The 17,634-nt window shown below is 42.2% G+C and overlaps 2 protein-coding genes and 1 pseudogene across 7 annotated transcripts; 2 read left to right on the top strand and 1 right to left on the bottom strand.

Annotated features, from left to right (window-relative positions):
- Positions 1 to 1,119: 1,119 nt before the first annotated feature.
- Positions 1,120 to 7,517, bottom strand: LOC117864263 (pentatricopeptide repeat-containing protein At2g34400). 6 transcript variants are annotated; one of them, XM_072294980.1, is made up of 9 exons: positions 6,546 to 7,497; positions 4,946 to 6,440; positions 3,952 to 4,213; positions 3,723 to 3,867; positions 3,481 to 3,630; positions 3,185 to 3,273; positions 2,845 to 3,099; positions 1,857 to 1,989; positions 1,120 to 1,524 (listed from the first exon to the last, which is right to left on the bottom strand). In XM_072294980.1, exons 1-2 carry the CDS (start codon positions 7,382 to 7,384, stop codon positions 5,492 to 5,494), a joined length of 1,788 nt encoding a protein of 595 aa, XP_072151081.1. In that variant the 5' UTR covers positions 7,385 to 7,497; the 3' UTR covers positions 1,120 to 1,524; positions 1,857 to 1,989; positions 2,845 to 3,099; positions 3,185 to 3,273; positions 3,481 to 3,630; positions 3,723 to 3,867; positions 3,952 to 4,213; positions 4,946 to 5,491. The 6 variants fall into 6 exon arrangements, with proteins under 6 accessions (XP_072151081.1, XP_034604187.1, XP_072151080.1 ...); XM_034748296.2 differs by having other exon boundaries at positions 3,185 to 3,285; positions 4,146 to 4,213; XM_072294979.1 differs by having other exon boundaries at positions 4,146 to 4,213.
- A 1,748-nt stretch (positions 7,518 to 9,265) lies between these two features.
- On the top strand, positions 9,266 to 13,512 carry LOC117862719 (uncharacterized; annotated as a pseudogene).
- A 1,722-nt stretch (positions 13,513 to 15,234) lies between these two features.
- Positions 15,235 to 17,418, top strand: LOC117864950 (uncharacterized). The gene is made up of 3 exons (XM_034749016.2): positions 15,235 to 15,366; positions 16,565 to 16,621; positions 16,700 to 17,418. The coding sequence occupies exons 1-3, from the start codon at positions 15,235 to 15,237 to the stop codon at positions 17,219 to 17,221; spliced, it is 711 nt and encodes a 236-aa protein (XP_034604907.1). The 3' UTR covers positions 17,222 to 17,418.
- The last annotated feature ends 216 nt before the right edge of the window (positions 17,419 to 17,634 follow it).

The raw sequence follows: 17,634 nt of genomic DNA, 5'->3' as shown, positions 1-17,634 counted from the left end.
CTTTCTTTCTCGTGGCCATTCAGGGCTGCACTTGTCTTGCATAAAAACGCACTGGTTCAATCCTAGCAACAAACCGGAACTCCCCAGTCCCCAGCATGTAGGACAGTGCCCATTGCCCGTGAGGGCCCCCACCCTGCAGGCCTCCATGGGACAGGCCAGCACTCCGCTGAAAATACTTTCCTGCACCCTACCACCTGGATCATGAACCTGACAGCCATCAACTCTCGCTCTTGCTGCTGCAATTTCTTTGGTATTATAGCACATCGATCTTCTACGGTTAGTTACCCTGTCATACATAGCAGCCGATCGAGCGCATTCAGGTCTCTGCAGCTTTCGCTACATCCTAATCACACCGTGACCGTGTGTCTCAAGCAACAATGCACTACTCCAAGCATCTCACTGTAACTGGATTCATGTTATGTAATTACCTAGTTGCTTTCAGCCTTATTAACTCTTTCACTGTAAAAATCTGTGCAGCCAAGAACCTCTTGCTTGCCACACTTTATGAGTTACCATGCCTGATGTTTGTTTAAGGATGCAAGTGCAGAGCTGACGATCCAGCTCTTGCTGTTTTGTCCCTCTTGGGTGCTGACATTCTTGCATCTCAAACTACCTAGCTGGAGATGCAGAGGGAATGCCAAATCCTTTTTTTTTTCTAATTTGGTGGTCCTACACTCTCAAAAAAGTTGTTTAGCCTAGTCTTCAACTTCAACAACTCAAAGACTATCTATTAAACACTGCTGCTGCTGCTACATCGCACGCCTAGCACAATGGTGATCATGCTCATGCAGTGACACCTCAAAAGCTTTTCTTCACGTGAGTCAGCAGCCTAATCCCGAGTTGCCTGTGGTTAGTTGGTGAATGAGATCTGTGGTGATCCCAAAAAAGTTTTAACTTTGCAGCAGTGTGCCTCTTTTAAAAATTTCCGAATGCGAGAGGGACACAGTGTTGGCAAACTCAACAGCAGGGCAAATCTAAGGACCACCTCCTTTTCATATAAGTTGTACAGCTCAAAACTAACCAGCAATGCCGCGACAGCGTTCGGAAAAAAAAATGTGAACTCCAGTCAGTGAGCGTGCGGATCAGACAGGAAATCTCCAAGAGGATTAGGACAGCAAATAGCCAACGAACTCTTTCAGAAACCATTTCCATTTCTTTCCGGATCAAAGCGTGTATACATGAAATGCTTTACAACATCAGCAGACAAGGCTTTGAACATTTGTCCCCTCGGTGTATTTGATTTTTTTTTCCATTATGAATGGGACTGTAGTTACATTGCACGCCCAAGTTATTCTCAGGGGTAAATTCAGTTGACACGTGGTGGATAAAATAAATGAAACAAGAAGTTTCAGCGATGGGATGACACCTCATACTACCTACCTAGCAAGTAATTCTGTTAAGGTCAATCACATCACAGCCTTAAAAACCATTGATTCAGGAACCGATTCCTTCAGTTCTCCTTGGGTAAATCTCGTAAGCATTTCCAGGGAAGCTTTGGCTGGTCCGTTGGCCAGCATCGTGAACCTGCATTTGCATAGACAAACGTATACCTCGTGAGTTTGTTTAGCCTGGAGATGCACTACCTACATTTGCTTTTCTTCGATCTTGGTCCTTAGGTGAGAAAGGATTCTAAAGCATTATGGCTAGATTTCATGTTATACAGTATGCAGTTATGACTTTTTTTCTCTCTCGAATATGTATGCAGTTATGACTAGATTTTACTAGGTTATCGTGTCACATTTTGTAAAGTATACACCTACATTCCTAGCAGAACCAGTCTTAATTTTGCCAACATAAAGTATCTCCTTTTGGGGAAAGTACCAGGCAAAGTGAAAAGAGTGTGATTAGATCACAACCTTGAGGAAGTTGAGTGGTCCGTGGCTCTTCAAAACTCCAGCTTCAGCACCATCTATACAAATGATGTCTCACTAGAGGATACAAAGTCTTTCTGGCCAGACCATTCCATCGAGTGAACCCACCTCAAGTTCCCTGCTCAAACAGAAAAATTCAGAGATTTTTTTGAACGTAAAAAAATTTAGAGACACCTTAATTGCAAAACCATTAAACAATCTGACGATGCACATGTAAGACGAATAACAATACTTGTTAGATCAATATTGATAAAGCTCCTCCACAACTAAAAGTTTGCAACTTGCAGTTGAGTTGATGCGCATCATTTTGAACCTTTTCCAAAGGGAAATTGTGTCGATCTCATGTAAACATGTCTTTTCGGTCTCACAAGACAGAACAAGACGAAAAATGCTACATTGATGTTCCCTATTACTTCAGAAAGGACTATTTAGCATCAAAATGTTTCACAATTCTTTTCTTTTGTGAATTGACAAGCGAACCAATTTGATATCATTAGTTTCCATTATTTGCAAACATGATCATTCTAGATGGCCCACATTTATCTTCAGTTAATAACAATTTCTCTCTCTTATGAACATAACAATATTGCGATTCATCCATAAGCAGGCAGACAGAAAATAGCTTGTCAGCTGGACTGAATGTGTTTATTATGTCTTCAAAAGTGGGGATGGGCACACAGTAGAAAAAGCCATTTACGCAGAAGAAATGTTACTGTGCTAACAAATACAGATGGGTTAAAAGATTAATTATCAGATCTGATGGATGCCCGTGGTACAGTTATTTTGAATCTACTGCTCATAGCCTAGTGATATACTGATATGAGTCATTCCGTTCCAAATTAATTAATGTGGCTGACAAACGTGCAGCTGCTTCCATAGAGAAGGCATTTCCATAATTATGATGCAACAATAGATAAAAGACTGGAAAATAAATGAATAGGTAATAAAATTATGGAGCATGCTGTATCCTTACTGAGCCAATTGCATATAAGGTCATACTCCCCAGCATATATAAGGACATTGATCCCATCCTCTAGTAGAGCTGGGATGCCGACTTCCAAATTCCTCATCCAGTCTGTGAGCATTGCTTCATAAACCGTACTACTGAAGAGACGAACTCAATGTCACCAACTCCAAGTGCCTGACCGCTTTGTCACCAAAGAACTTCTCCAAGTTTAAGAAGTCATAGCAAAGTTTCCCCTCACATTCCTTCCTAATGTCATAAGTACTGCAAAAAGACCACTAGCGTTAAGGTTTCTCCACCTTAATGAACTGCAACGGCAGGTTAATATAGAAGGGTATTGCTTGCTTACATTCTTTGTCCCAACAAGCTTCATGATGGAGTTGAAAATATTATTGCAGACCATGTAAGCTGCCATGCATGATGCTTTCCCATCGGTACCTGAATCATTAGCTTAGTATGGATACTTTTAATATGGTATTAAACCTCAGGAGTGTCATTCTAATGAACATTTAAGTACTACACTAATCCTCTTCGGCTAGGTTCAGGAAGGCACCACATGTTGAATTCAAGATTTTCAGGGAAAAGTGTCCATTTCTTGATTAAAGTATTGTGCAATGTTCTCAAAGGCATCTATATAGTACTCACCATTAATTGCAAATTCACATGGTGGGATGAACCTGTTGATCCTTTCGTAGTCAGATTTGCCGATAAGGTTCATTTCCAATGCATAGTCTGTGTAGGCTTTGCATTGGATTTGTGGGTCTGTGAGACGAGACCATTACCGATAGCGAAACCCTAGAAGAAAATTAGTCAAGAATTGCACAGGTTAACAGAAAGGGAACTGAGAATGAATTGCAAAGTTGATGTAGAGAGGAGAATGATCGTACCTTTAAGTTTATATGAATGCCCTCGTTTGCTTTGTTTCCTTGGTGAACTCTGTTTGCAAATGCTGGAATGTAGTGCCCAGCATAGGATTCTCCAGTTATATAAAATGTCATTCTTTGCAAATTCCGGGTGCTTCTTAAAGAATACCTGAAATATCAGTTCAGAACAATTAGCTAGCACTCATGGCTGTTTGCTTTACTCAATTCAACTCAACACAATCAAGCCATATACCGGTAGCTAAGCACATTTGTAAGCATCCTATCTATTTGGTATGAATTGAGGTCCAACTTTTATATCACAATAGAGATCAAGAGCGCAGGATTCTTGTAGGAACAACATCACTCTGCTGAGAATCAGCTCTGTGAGCTCTGTGCATTTGTTGAGAACCATATGTGCATTTGTTGCGACGAGATGATAGTTGCTACCTGACACGCACACCAATGCATGTTCTCCAGTACATTCCATGAAGCATCTAGAGAATTGTTACATGTACCTGCAAAATAAATAATTGACAACCATTAAAGAAAATCAGTGGAACAGACAAAACACTGTATGTGCTATTTTCTAAAAGAAACTTGGCAAGACAATTGTTCTGACAATTGCAGAATATTCTCACTGATACAAGACAAGGATACCATTCACTTGGCAAATGTAAGAAAGAAAACCTCTTTAGGTTGGATTCAACATGCTGAACAGACTATACATATTAAACATATAGATTTCTCTCACATGAGAAATATTTATTTCGCACAAACGAATAATGATGGTCATCTCGTATACAAGCATAGTGCAGACAGTCACAGAACCATGGGATGGAGCTTAATGGCTCCTTTTCAAGATGAAGTACATTAAGGAGTCCAGATTCCACAAGTATTGAAGGAGAACCCTACAATTGATACATGTGCCAAATTCCTAAAGCAAGAAAACAAACTCCAGCAGCACGACTTTTCGGTATTCATTCAAGTTATTTGCAACAATCTACTGTCAACTTATGAACCAAATACATATTTGGTTACCACAAATACATTAATTGTATATCAGTTCTAAACTTTGTTAAATATCAACCGACTCCTCTGCTAGTAGGGAATCAGGTACATAATACTCGCAGATGAAGCAATGAACACAAAGTAACACAAACCTAAGTAGCATAAGAACAGGAACACCAGTGCAGAAAGCAAATTCAGTACAACTGCAACAAGGATCCAGAAGTAGTGTCTCATCTCACCTTGTCCTGCATTATTAAGAGTCGTGGGTGGATTGAGCGAGCTCCATGGTGTAACTGGACTCTATTACCATCTTCGTGGAGGAACAACCCGCTAGGTGGTGGAAGTAGCCCATAAAGGGGTTCCAAGACAGGAGACTCCATGCAACAATCAACCAGGCTAGGTGGTGGAAGTAGCCCATAAAGGGGTTCCAAGAGATAAAGCAGGAGACTCCATGTAACAATCATTTGCGCTTTATTAAACATCTTGAATCTAGAAAAGCAAAGGCCGCATAATTTTCAATAATGATTCAATTTGCACGCTTCCAGTGATAGGACGTTGCAATTAGGCAGAGGGTATCATCTGTAGGGCTTCAATCTTTGGGATGCTTCTTTTTCATTTATTTTTACAGCATGGTGTCCCACCACATGGTAGGCTGCTATTTTTCCTTTCGTTCTTCTGTTTCTTTTATTTCACAATCTGTACTCTGATGTTCCCCCTTTCTCAATAAATTGGAGAGATCCTCCCTTTTGCTTCAAGAAGAAGAGGCAGCATGCTTCTGTTGCATGCTACACCAGATCAAGGTTTGGAACATATCCCTCAAGTCTCATCTCATCTACCAGTATGTCCATAAGTTGATACATATCTTCCGCACCATGCTGTGGTTCAGCGCTTGCATAGAACTCAAGGACTTTGCCTTTAACCTCAACCCAGCTGCAACCTGGAGTCTTGCTGACACCCCTCTCCCTCATTAATCCTATCATCCTTGCTGAGTCATCCATTCTATCCGAGGTTGCGTATATTTTGGATGACACCACGTAGTTCCAGGAGTTTGATGGCTCCAGCTCCATAATCCTATTGATGACCCTCTCACCAACCTCAACATTCTTGCATTTCCGACAAGCAGCAAGCAAAGCGCCCAACATCACAGCATCTGCCTTGCCAGGGATTTTCTCAGCAAAATCCCATGCTTCTTCCAAATGCCCAGCACGTGCCAACAAATCAACCATGCAGGAGTAGTGCTCAATCTTGGGTATGATCTTAAACACAGGTGTCAAGGAATTGAATAAAGAGCGACCATATTTAAGTAGTCCTGCGTGCACGCAAGCAGAAAGCACTCCTATGAATGTAATATCATCCGGCTTGACTCCTATCTCATTTCTCATCAGTTCAAACTGCTGAATAGCATCATGGCCTCGACCGTTAAAGGCAAGGCCACAGATTAATGCATTCCATGAGGCTTCATTTTTGCATGGCATATTTCCAAAAACTTGCATGGCTTTGTCAAGATCTCCACACTTAGCGTACATGTCCACTAAGGCTGTTCCCACAAAGACATTGCTGTAGAGGCCACTGTTTGAGGCGTACCTATCCAGTTCAGCCCCTAGCTCCAGAGCACCAACTGCAGCGCAGGATGAAAGGACCCCAACCAAGGTTATCTTGTCTGGATGCACTCCCACTTCCCTCATGCTATGAAACAATGCTATAGCTTCATTTGACATACCATTTTGCGCATACCTGCATCATCTGATATGACGTTTGTAAATTACCAGGCTAAATAAGAGATGTTAATTTATATTTGTTTGAAATAAGAATAAAAGCATTTTTTTTTCATATACTTGCCCGGTGATCATGGCATTCCATGCCACGATATCCTTGTCACTGATGCCATCAAACACACGCCGAGCCTCTACCAGCTCTCCACACTTCTCATACATCCCCACAAGCGCCGACCCAATAAGAGAGTCGACCTCCATGCCTGCAGACCTCACCCACTTCTCCACCCACCTCCCGAGCACCAAGTTGCCGGCATTCCTGCACGCCGTGAGCACAACTGCCACAGTCACCCCGTTGGGCGCCACTGCACCCTCAGCAACCATCCACTGGAACATCGCTTCCACCTCAGCCGCCATCCTTGCCCGCTCATATGCCTTCAGCATAGAGTTCCAGGAGACGACGTCCCGGCGGGGAATTCCGTCGAACACCCTGCGAGCAGCAAGAGGATCACCGAGGTAGGAGTACATGATGATTAGAGAGTGTACGGTGTGGTCGTGGTCCCTAAGCCCGAGCTTCTCAAGGAGCGCGTGGGCGGATCGAGCGAGCGCGGGGGCAGGGCTGCGCGCGGCGGCGTGGAGCAGGAAGGGGAGGGTGTAGGCGTCTGGGCGGAGCTCCGCGCGGAGCATGCGGAGGAACAGGCGAAGGGAGGTGCCCGGGCGCGAGAAGGCAAAGAAGCGGAGCGCGACGTTGTAGGAGAAGGCGGTGGGGGCCGGGTGGGAGGAGAGGAGGAGGAGGGCATAGTCGGAGGCGGCAGTGGCGGAGGAGGAGCAGAGGGAGAGGAGCTTGGAGAGGAAGTGGTTGTAGGGAAAGGGGCAGTTGGAGTGTGAGAGGAAATGGGCATGGAGCTGCTTGACGGCGGCGAGGGAGCGGCAGCGCGACAATAGCGTCGGAACGGCGGCGGGCATTGTTGAAGGTAGCGCAGGCAGACACGAACTGTCGCGGCTGTCCGTCTCCGGCGATGTGCCTGGGGACTCCGGAGCGGATCCGCTCCGCCGCAGCCTGGAAGAACCTAAATATGTGTGCTAAAAATCTTGTGCTAAATTTTAGCATATCTTTTTTCATTAGCACACCTAAGAAATGCTAATAGTACTCAAAGTGGTCATCCTCTTCACTTTTTCCACCATTGGCCCCCTCTCTCCTCCACTACAAGAGTAATAAATAAGGGCAGTATAGTCATTTCCCATCAAATGTACTAAACTTTAGCACAGTATCCAAACAGTCCCGAGTATTAAACTTTAGCACTCTATTTGAGGGTGCTGAACTTTAGCATTGTGCATTCTTTCAGGAGCTCCTAAAACTTCTAGCACATCAAATATTTAGATACTAATTAGAAATATTAAACATAGACTAATTATAAAACTAATTGCATAGATGGAGGTTAATTTACGAGACGAATCTATTAAGCCTAATCAGTCCATGATTTGATAATGTGGTGCTACAATAAACATATAAACATATGTTAATGATGGATTAATTAGATTTAATAGATTCGTCTCGTGAATTAGCCTCCATCTATGTAATTAGTTTTATAATTAGTTCGTACTCAAATCATATTGCTGCTTCTCTTGGGAGTCTTTGCTTTGCTTTGCTTCGGTCCTTGCTACCTTGCCTGCTTTGCTTCTCACTTTTCCATATTTTTCTGCTTCTCACATCTCCTTCAATAGGTTCCTAAAATTTCTGTCATATCGAATATTTAGATACTAATTAGGAGTATTAAATATAGACTAATTACAAAATCAATTGCACAGATGAAAGCTAATTTGCGAGACGAATCTATTAAACCTAGGCCGGGCCATGGTGTAGACCGGGCCGGCAAGACCGCCATGCTGGGTCGTGTCTGGATCGAGCCAAAAAACCGTACCGTGAGCCGGTCCACGGGCCAAATGATCAACTATAGTGGCGACCACTGCTCCATTTCAGTTCTGTGGTCTCACTCCACGCTTCGGATAAAATCTTGTTGCCCTCGCGTGCCGGAGAAAATTGCAATTTTAGGACTCCAAACAACGCGCTTCATTATTATGGGACCCAAACATCAACTTCGCGAAATAATCCTTGAAACGTTGGCACTTTGTTATACATGACATTTGGTGTTTTTAATCTCTTTTCCAAATAAAATACATGTATTTTGTCACCGTATTGCCATTCTGCCTGATACCTTGATCGATCTCCTCACGCCCGACGTTTCCTATCTCGCGACGCGCCGTTCCTGGCGCCCGACGCCGCGGTTCCTCCTGCGTGTCAATACGTTGTCTTGTTGCCCCTGTATCTCCTGGAGCAGTACACGAAGTGCAGCAGGTTCACCACGCCGAGGGCCGCCATCAACCAGAAGTAGTCCAGATGCCCCTCGTTCAGGTCGTCGGGGATCCACCCGGCTGCCCCGCCGCGCGCCGTCGCCCACGCGATGGCGCCCAGCACGGCCGAGTTCAGGTAGCTCCCGGCCGCGATCGCGAGGTGCGCCAGGGAGGTGCCCAGGCTCTTCATGCCGCCGGGCGACTGGTCGTATTTACGTCGGTAGAATCTACGCTTCAGGCGCGCGAGTAACGGCGGCGTCGGGCGCCAGGAATGGCGAGGGATAGGAAACGTCAGACGCAGAGGAGATCGATCAGAATCGATCAGGCAGAAGGGCAATACGATAAAATACATGTATTTCATTTGAGAAAAGAGATTAAAAATATCAAATGTCATGCGTAACAAAAATACCAACGTTTTGAGAATCATTTTAGCGAAATCAACGTTTGGAGTCCTATAATAACGAAGCGTAGCGTGTTGTTTGAAGTCTAAAATTGCAATTTTCTCCGCGTGCCGCGTCGTGTCTGCTCGCGCCTTCCTTCTCACGCGCGGCTCGGTGCAAGGATCCAAGAATGGGCACGAGGCTAGGAGGAGCGCCCTGCGGCTGCTTCGGCGCCTTCACCCGGCTGCCGCTCCCCGCCGCCGCTAGGCTCCGGTTGCCGCCCGCTCGCGCCGCGGACACCTCCGCCTCCCAGCCGCCGCCGGCGGCGCGGCTGAGGGGGGTGCTGCTGGAGCAGGTGGACGAGGCTTCTAAGCAAGGGGAACGACGAGGCCGCGCTCTCCCTCGTGCGCGGCTCGCAGGGGGAGGACGGCGGGCTCCGGGGCTTTGGCGCAGCGAGGCAGGTTTGTGTTGTTTGTACTACTGTGTCCCCTTGGCCTGGGCTCCTTCAATCTTGCTTGGCATAGTGCTTCTTGCGATTAGTTGCAATCATGCTTTGGCTTCGCTTGTGTGTGAATTTGAGCATTTTCAACGCGATTAAGCTTGTTTCTTGAATCTTGAGGTTGAGGAAGATTTTAGACGATTTCAATCAGTATGTTTATCACAAGAACCTGTGCAAACAATGTGCCCATCCTCAGTTATTTTGAAGTTATTCTAATCTCGTACACACAAAAATTTGCAATTATTGATCGACTGCTGGAATCTGGAATTTGGATTTATTTTATTGAGGCAAATTGGATTCGGATAGAAGGGCTATGGAATTCTCATACATGGTTCTAACTTCTAAGTGTTGGTTTTAGTACTTTTGCCCCTGTAATTGAAGGGGAAGAAACTGATGATTTACCTTTTTTCATTTTTTATATGTTACCTCATATTAACATTCTCTTTATTACTAAAACCTTTACTAGGTACCTCAACGACTTTATAAATTGGATGAACTTAAGCTAAATGGGATTGATACTTCTGCTTTCCTATCGCCCGTGGATCTGACATTGGGATCAATCGAGAGAAATCTCCAACTTGCTGCAGTTCTCGGAGGGCTTTCTATATCAGCTGCATTAGAGATTTCTCAGCTCCAAATCCTGTTTCTTGTACTAGGTCTATTGTCTTTGTGGTCCGTGGACTTTGTGAGTAATCTGCCACTTTCTTTAATTTGAAATTTTTTTTTATCATCTGACTTATTGAAAGATACAGGTCTGCATTACTGTACTTAATTAATCATAATATATTCAACTTCAGTACAATATTTAATTTTCTACTCCCTCCGTTTCAAATTATAGATCGTTTTAAGTTTTCTAGATTCATAGATTTTATTATGCATCTAGACATACACTATATCTAAGTGCATAGCAAAAACTATACACCTAAAAAAGCCAAAACGACCTACAATTTGGGATGAAGTATAATATATATCCTATAGGTTCTATGATTGTACTGTGATCTGCCTAGTACCTGAACAATTTAGGAACTTATTGGAGTCAGATTTGGTTCATAACATTCTGTTCATGCAACCATTATACTTCTATCATCTGGTTGCTATTGTGATTTTACAGGACTTTCCAATTTGATACATAATACATCAGTGCCATGTTACAAATCTCAATAGAAATCCTTTTTATTGATTTGTTCAAAAAATGTTGAGTCATCTATCATTCTGATGAGACATAACTCCGTTTTAGCATTCGATTTGTCCAGCTATGTTCTTTTTGGCTTGATAATACAAATATATATTATTGCTTAGCTTGTTCAATCTTTGAGCTAATCATACTTGTAGTTCCAACATTGATCCATTAATTATGTGCGTCCACCACCTAGATGCTTATCTATTAATTTTTTGGTATTATTTATCTAAACAGTGATCTTCCAATGAGCCTCTCTGTCTTGAACTTACCCAACTACAGCTTTCTAGGTATATTTTGGTGGAGGGGTGAGAAACTTGATTCTTGACACAATTGGACACTATCTTAGCCAGAAGTATCACAACAGAGTTATTCAGGTGACTCTACACTCCGTACTGCTTTATCAGGCATGGGTCTTGAATACAGTCTTGGAAGTTGCTTTGACTTGATAAGCAGGTGAAGTTGGTAATTTATAGATTGAAAGGAAAATGATCTCAACATTTACGTGCCTCATACATTTGTAGCAATGCAGCTACCGTTATTTATTCATTTAGTAAATGCTGTGGTTAACCACTATGAGTTATGTTGCTTGATATCTAAATAGGCCTATGGCATGTAACTTTTCTTTCCTACATGGCCAAAGTGACATAACGGTATTATGGACTTAGAATTTGGAGGAACATTGGAGGGATTTTGGATGAGAGTTGATAGCCTTTATCCGCTACCTTTAGGGCTTGCTAGCCATGGACCATATCAGGTAGTTGTCTAAATTTGGCAGGTGTGCAATTATTACTGGATACATCTTTAGGATGGGGTACTTTTTTTCGCTCAGTTTGATTGTTCCTTCTTTACAGTTTCTGAAAAAACTGGTGTCCTTTTTCTTAGGCTCAGTTTGGTGATTCCTGCTTTTGAGGTTCTGAGAAAAGATCTTTTCTTACTTTTAATACTGCTTGTGTACCAAAATTTGAGATAATATGAACTGAAAAAGGGAACAAAGTTTAAGCAGGATGACACAAAAAACATGATTTAAACCTGGTTGTTTGGTTGGAATTCAGAACAGACAGTAAAATTTCAAATCTTCATTTTCTCCTTTTTCCATACTCAGTGCTTTTCTATGAATTTATAGAAGTTCAGAAATTGATATCATTATCATGTACAGCATGAAGCTGGTCACTTCCTGATAGCATACTTGCTTGGTGTGCTTCCAAAAGGATATACAATTACAAGCTTGGATACACTTATCAAGCAAGGATTGCTTAACGTTCAAGCTGGAACAGCTTTTGTGGACTATGAGTTCCTTGAAGAGGTTAGTTCTATTATTTTTTCTTAAAAAATAATCTTCAAATTCTTGGGCAAGTAATTCACTAGAAGACAAAACACCGTCCACTGGTTTCTATCTGAATGTGTTGAGATTTCTATTGATAAGCAAGCATATACCATTCGAATGATATGCTGAAGGGTTCTTAGCTTCTTCCTCCAGTCAAGTTTTTCATGAACATCCATTAAGTTAGGTGAAGAAAGTAGACGAGATTACCTGCATCAGTTGAATGATTATTCAATACTCTTGGCTGGCAAATTGCTTTTATGCGAACAGAAAAATATAAACATCTAGTCTTACCAATTATAACAATTGTGTGACACACTATACCTGTTATACTTTGGAAATATCGTATTACTAGTAATTCATTTTGTGCGGTTAAGTTACTGTTATATATCTTTATAAAAATATAAGAACTGCAAAGGTGTTGTATAATTTCTAGCCAAATGGTTGTCTTTTTTGCTTTCAGATCAATACAGGCAAGCTATCTGCCACGGTGAGGGTTTCTATAAACCTTTGTTTCGTACAAAGCAAGGTAGAACCCACTATAGTATGTGTGATTCATGATGCTCCAGGATCCACTCTCAAATCTCATCAATATAAGAGCTACAAAAGGTCGACATATCCTGATGAAATTAGTGTTAAACTATTTGACAATGATTCAGGAAGAAACTGTTGTTGAACTATTAACAACTACAAAATGGTAAAGTGGAACCGAATTATTGATTTCAGCAAATCTGAAGACCAAGTATTAGAACTGTTGCATATACCTTGAATCTGAGTCCCTTAATGTTTAGTGTTTGCGTTAAATATGGATTATTTTATTGCCACTTCAATGTTTGCGATGTCATTGAGAATTGTTTCTTCTGGCAGATGTTGAACAAGTTTTCGTGCATAGCACTAGCTGGAGTCGCAACAGAGTATCTTCTGTATGGAGTTGCAGAAGGAGGATTAGCTGACATCAACAAGGTCTGTACAGTAAGCATGAATCACTTCTACTTGATTTTATAGACATCACATCTCACGTTACTTCCTGTTTTTTTTTAAAAAAAGCTTGATGGATTGCTCAAGAGTTTGGGTTTCACCCAGAAGAAAGCTGATTCACAAGTGAGATGGGCTGTGCTGAATACTGTTCTCATGCTGCGGCGCCATGAAAAGGCTAGATCGCAGCTTGCAGAAGCAATGTCTTCTGGGAAGTCTGTAGGCACTTGCATCGAAATCATAGAAGGGAATATAAACACCGACGATATTTAATACCGATGTGATTAATAGTGCATACTAATGTTCGTGGCCCTCTGCAAACCATATACCCACACTTCACAGCTACGACATTTCACAGCATTACGAGAAAAGATATGAGCATTGTTACGTCATGAGTTCAATCCTCCATCATGGCATTGGCATGTCACTTGGAGATTTGGTTTTGAACGCGCTATGTGCAAACATTTTTTTCAACTAAAAAAAGAAAAGATACGACTAGTATGTTTTTTTTGCAGAATGAAATACAACATTGCGACTCCGTGTCCTATTATTCAGTCAAATCTCTAAAGTATTTTGCACTACCTAACCACCACTTCAAGCACTGTAAGGGCAGTCTCAATGGGAGTATCATGGGCATTTAATTCCATACCACATCAGCAAAACTGCTGACTATTTATGAGGAGAGAGGAGAGGGGAGTTTCATTCTCATGAAATCTACTTAGCACAGCTACCAAATCTCATAAAACCCAATGAAATTTGCACTGAAAATTGCTGACTTATGCTATTTATGAGGAGAGGGGAGAGGGGAGTTTCATCCCCTTGAAGCCCACTTAGCACAGCTATCAAATCCCATAAAACTCAATGAAATTTGCACTGAGCATGTTATAGTTTCATGGCATGACGTATTTGGTCATAGGACAACGCAAAAATTAAACGATTTTAGTCTATCTATGAAACTGTGTAATGAAATCATGCATTGAGGGTGACAATTTCATTTTATTGAAAAGATCCTGCATTGAGGATGACAATTTTATTTTATTGAAAAGATGGCATGACACTCTGGGTAATAGTATGATAAAATAGACTGACCTAACATCGAAAGTATAGGAGATTAGGAGACACTGCCATTATTTATCACTCCATTTGAGATAGGAGACACCGCGAGTCGTGCAGGCGGCTACCCGCGAATGCTGAATACAGTAGCAAACATTGATGAGTCCAAGATTTGGATTCTTGTCTGATTGGACATGTTTTTTTGACGAAGCTCTGATTGGACATGTTGACCTCAGAAACTGAAGCACAGTACCAGTACTCCTGCGAACAACAGGCCTATCTTCCTTGAGCAATCATGATGGCGACAGTCGAGCTCTCGTCCGGTCAGGCCTCTCATCTCTGCAGGATCAGGATGGATGCGTATCGGAAAAGGAGCATGATGGCAGCTGGATACGAACGGCCTATTTTTGTTTGGCTATCAGGTCACATCGGAAGTTTGATGCTAATTAGAAGTATTAAATATAAACTAATTACAAAACTAATTGCATAGATGGAGTGTAATTTGCGAGGCGAATCTATTAAGCCTAATTAGTCCATGATTTGACAATGTGGTGCTACAGTAACCATTTGCTAATGATGGATTAATTAGGCTTAATAGATTCGTCTCGCGAATTAGCACAGGTTCTGCAATTAGTTTTATAATTAGCTCATATTTAGTTCTCCTAATTAGCATCCGAACATCCGATGTGATACTGTTAAAGTTTAGCACCTCGTATCCAAACGAAGGGTGGAGCACAGGAGTAGCTCAAGCTGCAGTCTGGGCTAGTGCTTGTCGTTGTGGAGCTGGGAGCTGCGTGCTCTGCTGCATTTCTCTCCTCAGCAAAGCGAAGTGCAGCTTTGGGTTGTTTGGATGTCAGTTTTGGCCATTACTAGGGGCAGGTGACATTGGAACCAGGGAATGTGACCTCAGCACTGCATGATAGTGATAGGACCTGTCAACATCCTCCACTTCCACTGGATTTCCTCTTCCTTGCAAGGAGTTTAATGATGAGCATGCATCTGTGCTAGATTTGCAGATAATCGGTAAGATTTCATGTCAAGAGTGAAAACCTCGAGATGGATGCCTTCTCAGATCAATCCATCAGCAGTTTGACTTCAAATTTGAAATTCATCACAGATGTACCATCAGCTCACTGCAAGGTAGCAGCAAACCAGCAGGGCGTGGTATTGCAGGTAGCAGTTTCAAAGGTGAGATTAAGAAAAAAGACGTTGTTTGATTTCTCTCCATTAACCACTAACCAAACTTCAGTGACTTCGCAAGCATCTGCACAATCCCAAAATGCACTAGATAATTCAGCAGGGACGTTGGTGCAATCTGACAGAACAACACTAGAGCACTGATCGTAACAAAGCACTAGATTTCGCGAAATCTTCAGTTCACTTTTGTCTTGGCTGGTTGGGAGGGGATAACACATGATGCTCTAGTTTTGCAAGATGCTTTAGAACGTGAGAATGGCCTTCGTGTTTTACAAGGTAATAGACTAATTTTGTAGCTGAATTTCTCCATAGCACTGTTGATTGTAGATATGTGACCCATTTGTGGTTCATATGATAGGCAAATACCACTTAGTTGATGCTGGATATGGAGCCAAACCTGGATTCATGCCTCCTTTTCGTGCTGTCCGGTATCATTTGAATGAATGGGGAAGTAATCTGGTGCAAAATGAGAAGGAGTTGTTCAACCTTAGGCACTCCAGTCTTCGTATCATAGTAGAGCAGGCATTTGGGTCATTAAAGAGGAGGTTCAAAATACTTGATGATGCAAAACCATTTTTCCCTTTCCTACTCAAGTAGATATTGTTGTAGCTTGCTGCATTATCCACAACTGGGTTGTACAAGATGGCAGCGATGAGCTAATCATACAAGAATCAGATTGGCCGGTTCAAAACCACTCTACACCATCATCTGGCCAAGTAAATGAACATGCTGCCATGGTTGGTTTTAGGCAGCAAATTGCTGATCACATATGGGCAGACCGTCGGAACCACAATGAAAACTATATCTTGTTTGTATTCATTTGTGTGGACAATTTTCAGTTTGTATGGACAATAATCAGTTTGTACCTTGTTTGGATTTATATGTATGAAACTAATGGATGACAGGAAATGGAGGATGAGGGAAAAGGGGAGCATTCTGATGGGAATGGCATTACTTCCTGGGCATCAAACATGTCCACTTTCATGCTTTCTTACCTGTCCAATTTGATAGTCAGTGGTACTAGGACATCAGGAAATTTCAAGAAAGTGCATTTCAATATGTGTGCTCGTGCTCTGAATGACCAATGCAAGACCAGCCTTAGTGGAGAATAGATTAAAACCATTTGAAGACATAGCAGCGCAAGTACAAAAATATAATGAGGCTTCAAAATTTGAGTGCTGCTTTGTAGGATGAAGACAACAGTATAATTTCTCTTGATCAGGAGCACTGTAATGGGTATATTAAGGTAAAATTGCAACATTTGTTTTATAGTACTCTACTGCTCTTATATGTACCATATTAATACATTTAGTTTTTCTTGTAGGATCACAAATCTGATGCTACGTACTTAAACAAACCTTTGGCGCACTACAATGAAATGTCTATAATCTTCAGTAACACCATGGCTACAAGAAAATATGCGAAGAGCTCAATTGATCCTCTTGGTACTGAAGATGGTGAAACTGAAGAGAAAGAGGACACTCCTGATGATAATGGGGCATCATCATATGCTAGTAAGCCCAAGAGAGCCAAGACAATTATTGACATTGAAGATGACAGTACTTTGGTTGGTGTACTCAAGTATGTTGGTGAGAAGCTCTCCAATGCTATAGAGAAGGTTGCTGCTCCTACACCCCCTCCTCCACCCCCTCCAGCAGATGAGTTGCCTGAAGATCTGTTTAATGTCCTGACAAGCCTTCCAGGCTTTGAGGAGGCACACATATCATACTATTATGCATACCTGGTTGCTAATCCTCACATTGCTAAGGCCTTCTACAAGCTGCCTTTCAATCACAAGTTGAACTGGGTTGCCTTCTTCATCGCCGACAAGTTTCCTGGATGTTAAAGAATCACAAGTTGAACTTATGGTTGCGACCTTTCTTTTGCTTGTACCACTAACAGTGCACTGTGCTTTCAATTTGCTTTAAATTTGTTAGCTTTGTGGGCTGTAACCCTCTTAGGGCGTCCGCAATGGTGTTGAGTCAGCTAGCTATTTGAGTGTACAGCTCAGCATGTATCCTATGTGGAGGAAAGAGAAGGTGCAAAAATATTCGAGCCGGCGACTTGCTCGTCGCTCAGCTCGCATGCGCGACGATGCGCCAAATCGCCAGCACATCCGTTCTCTCTCTGTGCATGAAAGTACTAAAAATAACAAATAGCTAGCACTATATAGATAGTTGCATGGACTGCTAGCTATTTAGCGCTGAGTTGGATGGCTCCTAGCTAGCAATTAGCTAGGACTGTTACGGATGACCTTAA

This window comes from Setaria viridis, chromosome 7 (genome assembly GCF_005286985.2).
Source record: "Setaria viridis chromosome 7, Setaria_viridis_v4.0, whole genome shotgun sequence".
In the NCBI taxonomy this organism is placed as follows: Eukaryota; Viridiplantae; Streptophyta; class Magnoliopsida; order Poales; family Poaceae; genus Setaria; species Setaria viridis.
This window is presented reverse-complemented; position numbering and strand designations above follow the sequence as displayed.

What these genes read in the sequence shown, in the direction of transcription:
- LOC117864263 (XM_072294980.1), bottom strand. Translation starts at nt 7,384, where the DNA reads ATGCCCGCCGCCGTTCCGACGCTATTGTCGCGCTGCCGCTCCCTCGCC. An exon ending in TGGAATGCCATGATCACCGG is followed by an intron (nt 6,441 to 6,545) that starts GCAAGTATATGA and finishes CAGATGATGCAG; the next exon opens with GTATGCGCAAAATGGTATGT.
- LOC117864950 (XM_034749016.2), top strand. Translation starts at nt 15,235, where the DNA reads ATGGATGCCTTCTCAGATCAATCCATCAGCAGTTTGACTTCAAATTTG. An exon ending in TGCAGGTAGCAGTTTCAAAG is followed by an intron (nt 15,367 to 16,564) that starts GTGAGATTAAGA and finishes GCTGCTTTGTAG; the next exon opens with GATGAAGACAACAGTATAAT. An exon ending in ACTGTAATGGGTATATTAAG is followed by an intron (nt 16,622 to 16,699) that starts GTAAAATTGCAA and finishes TTTTTCTTGTAG; the next exon opens with GATCACAAATCTGATGCTAC.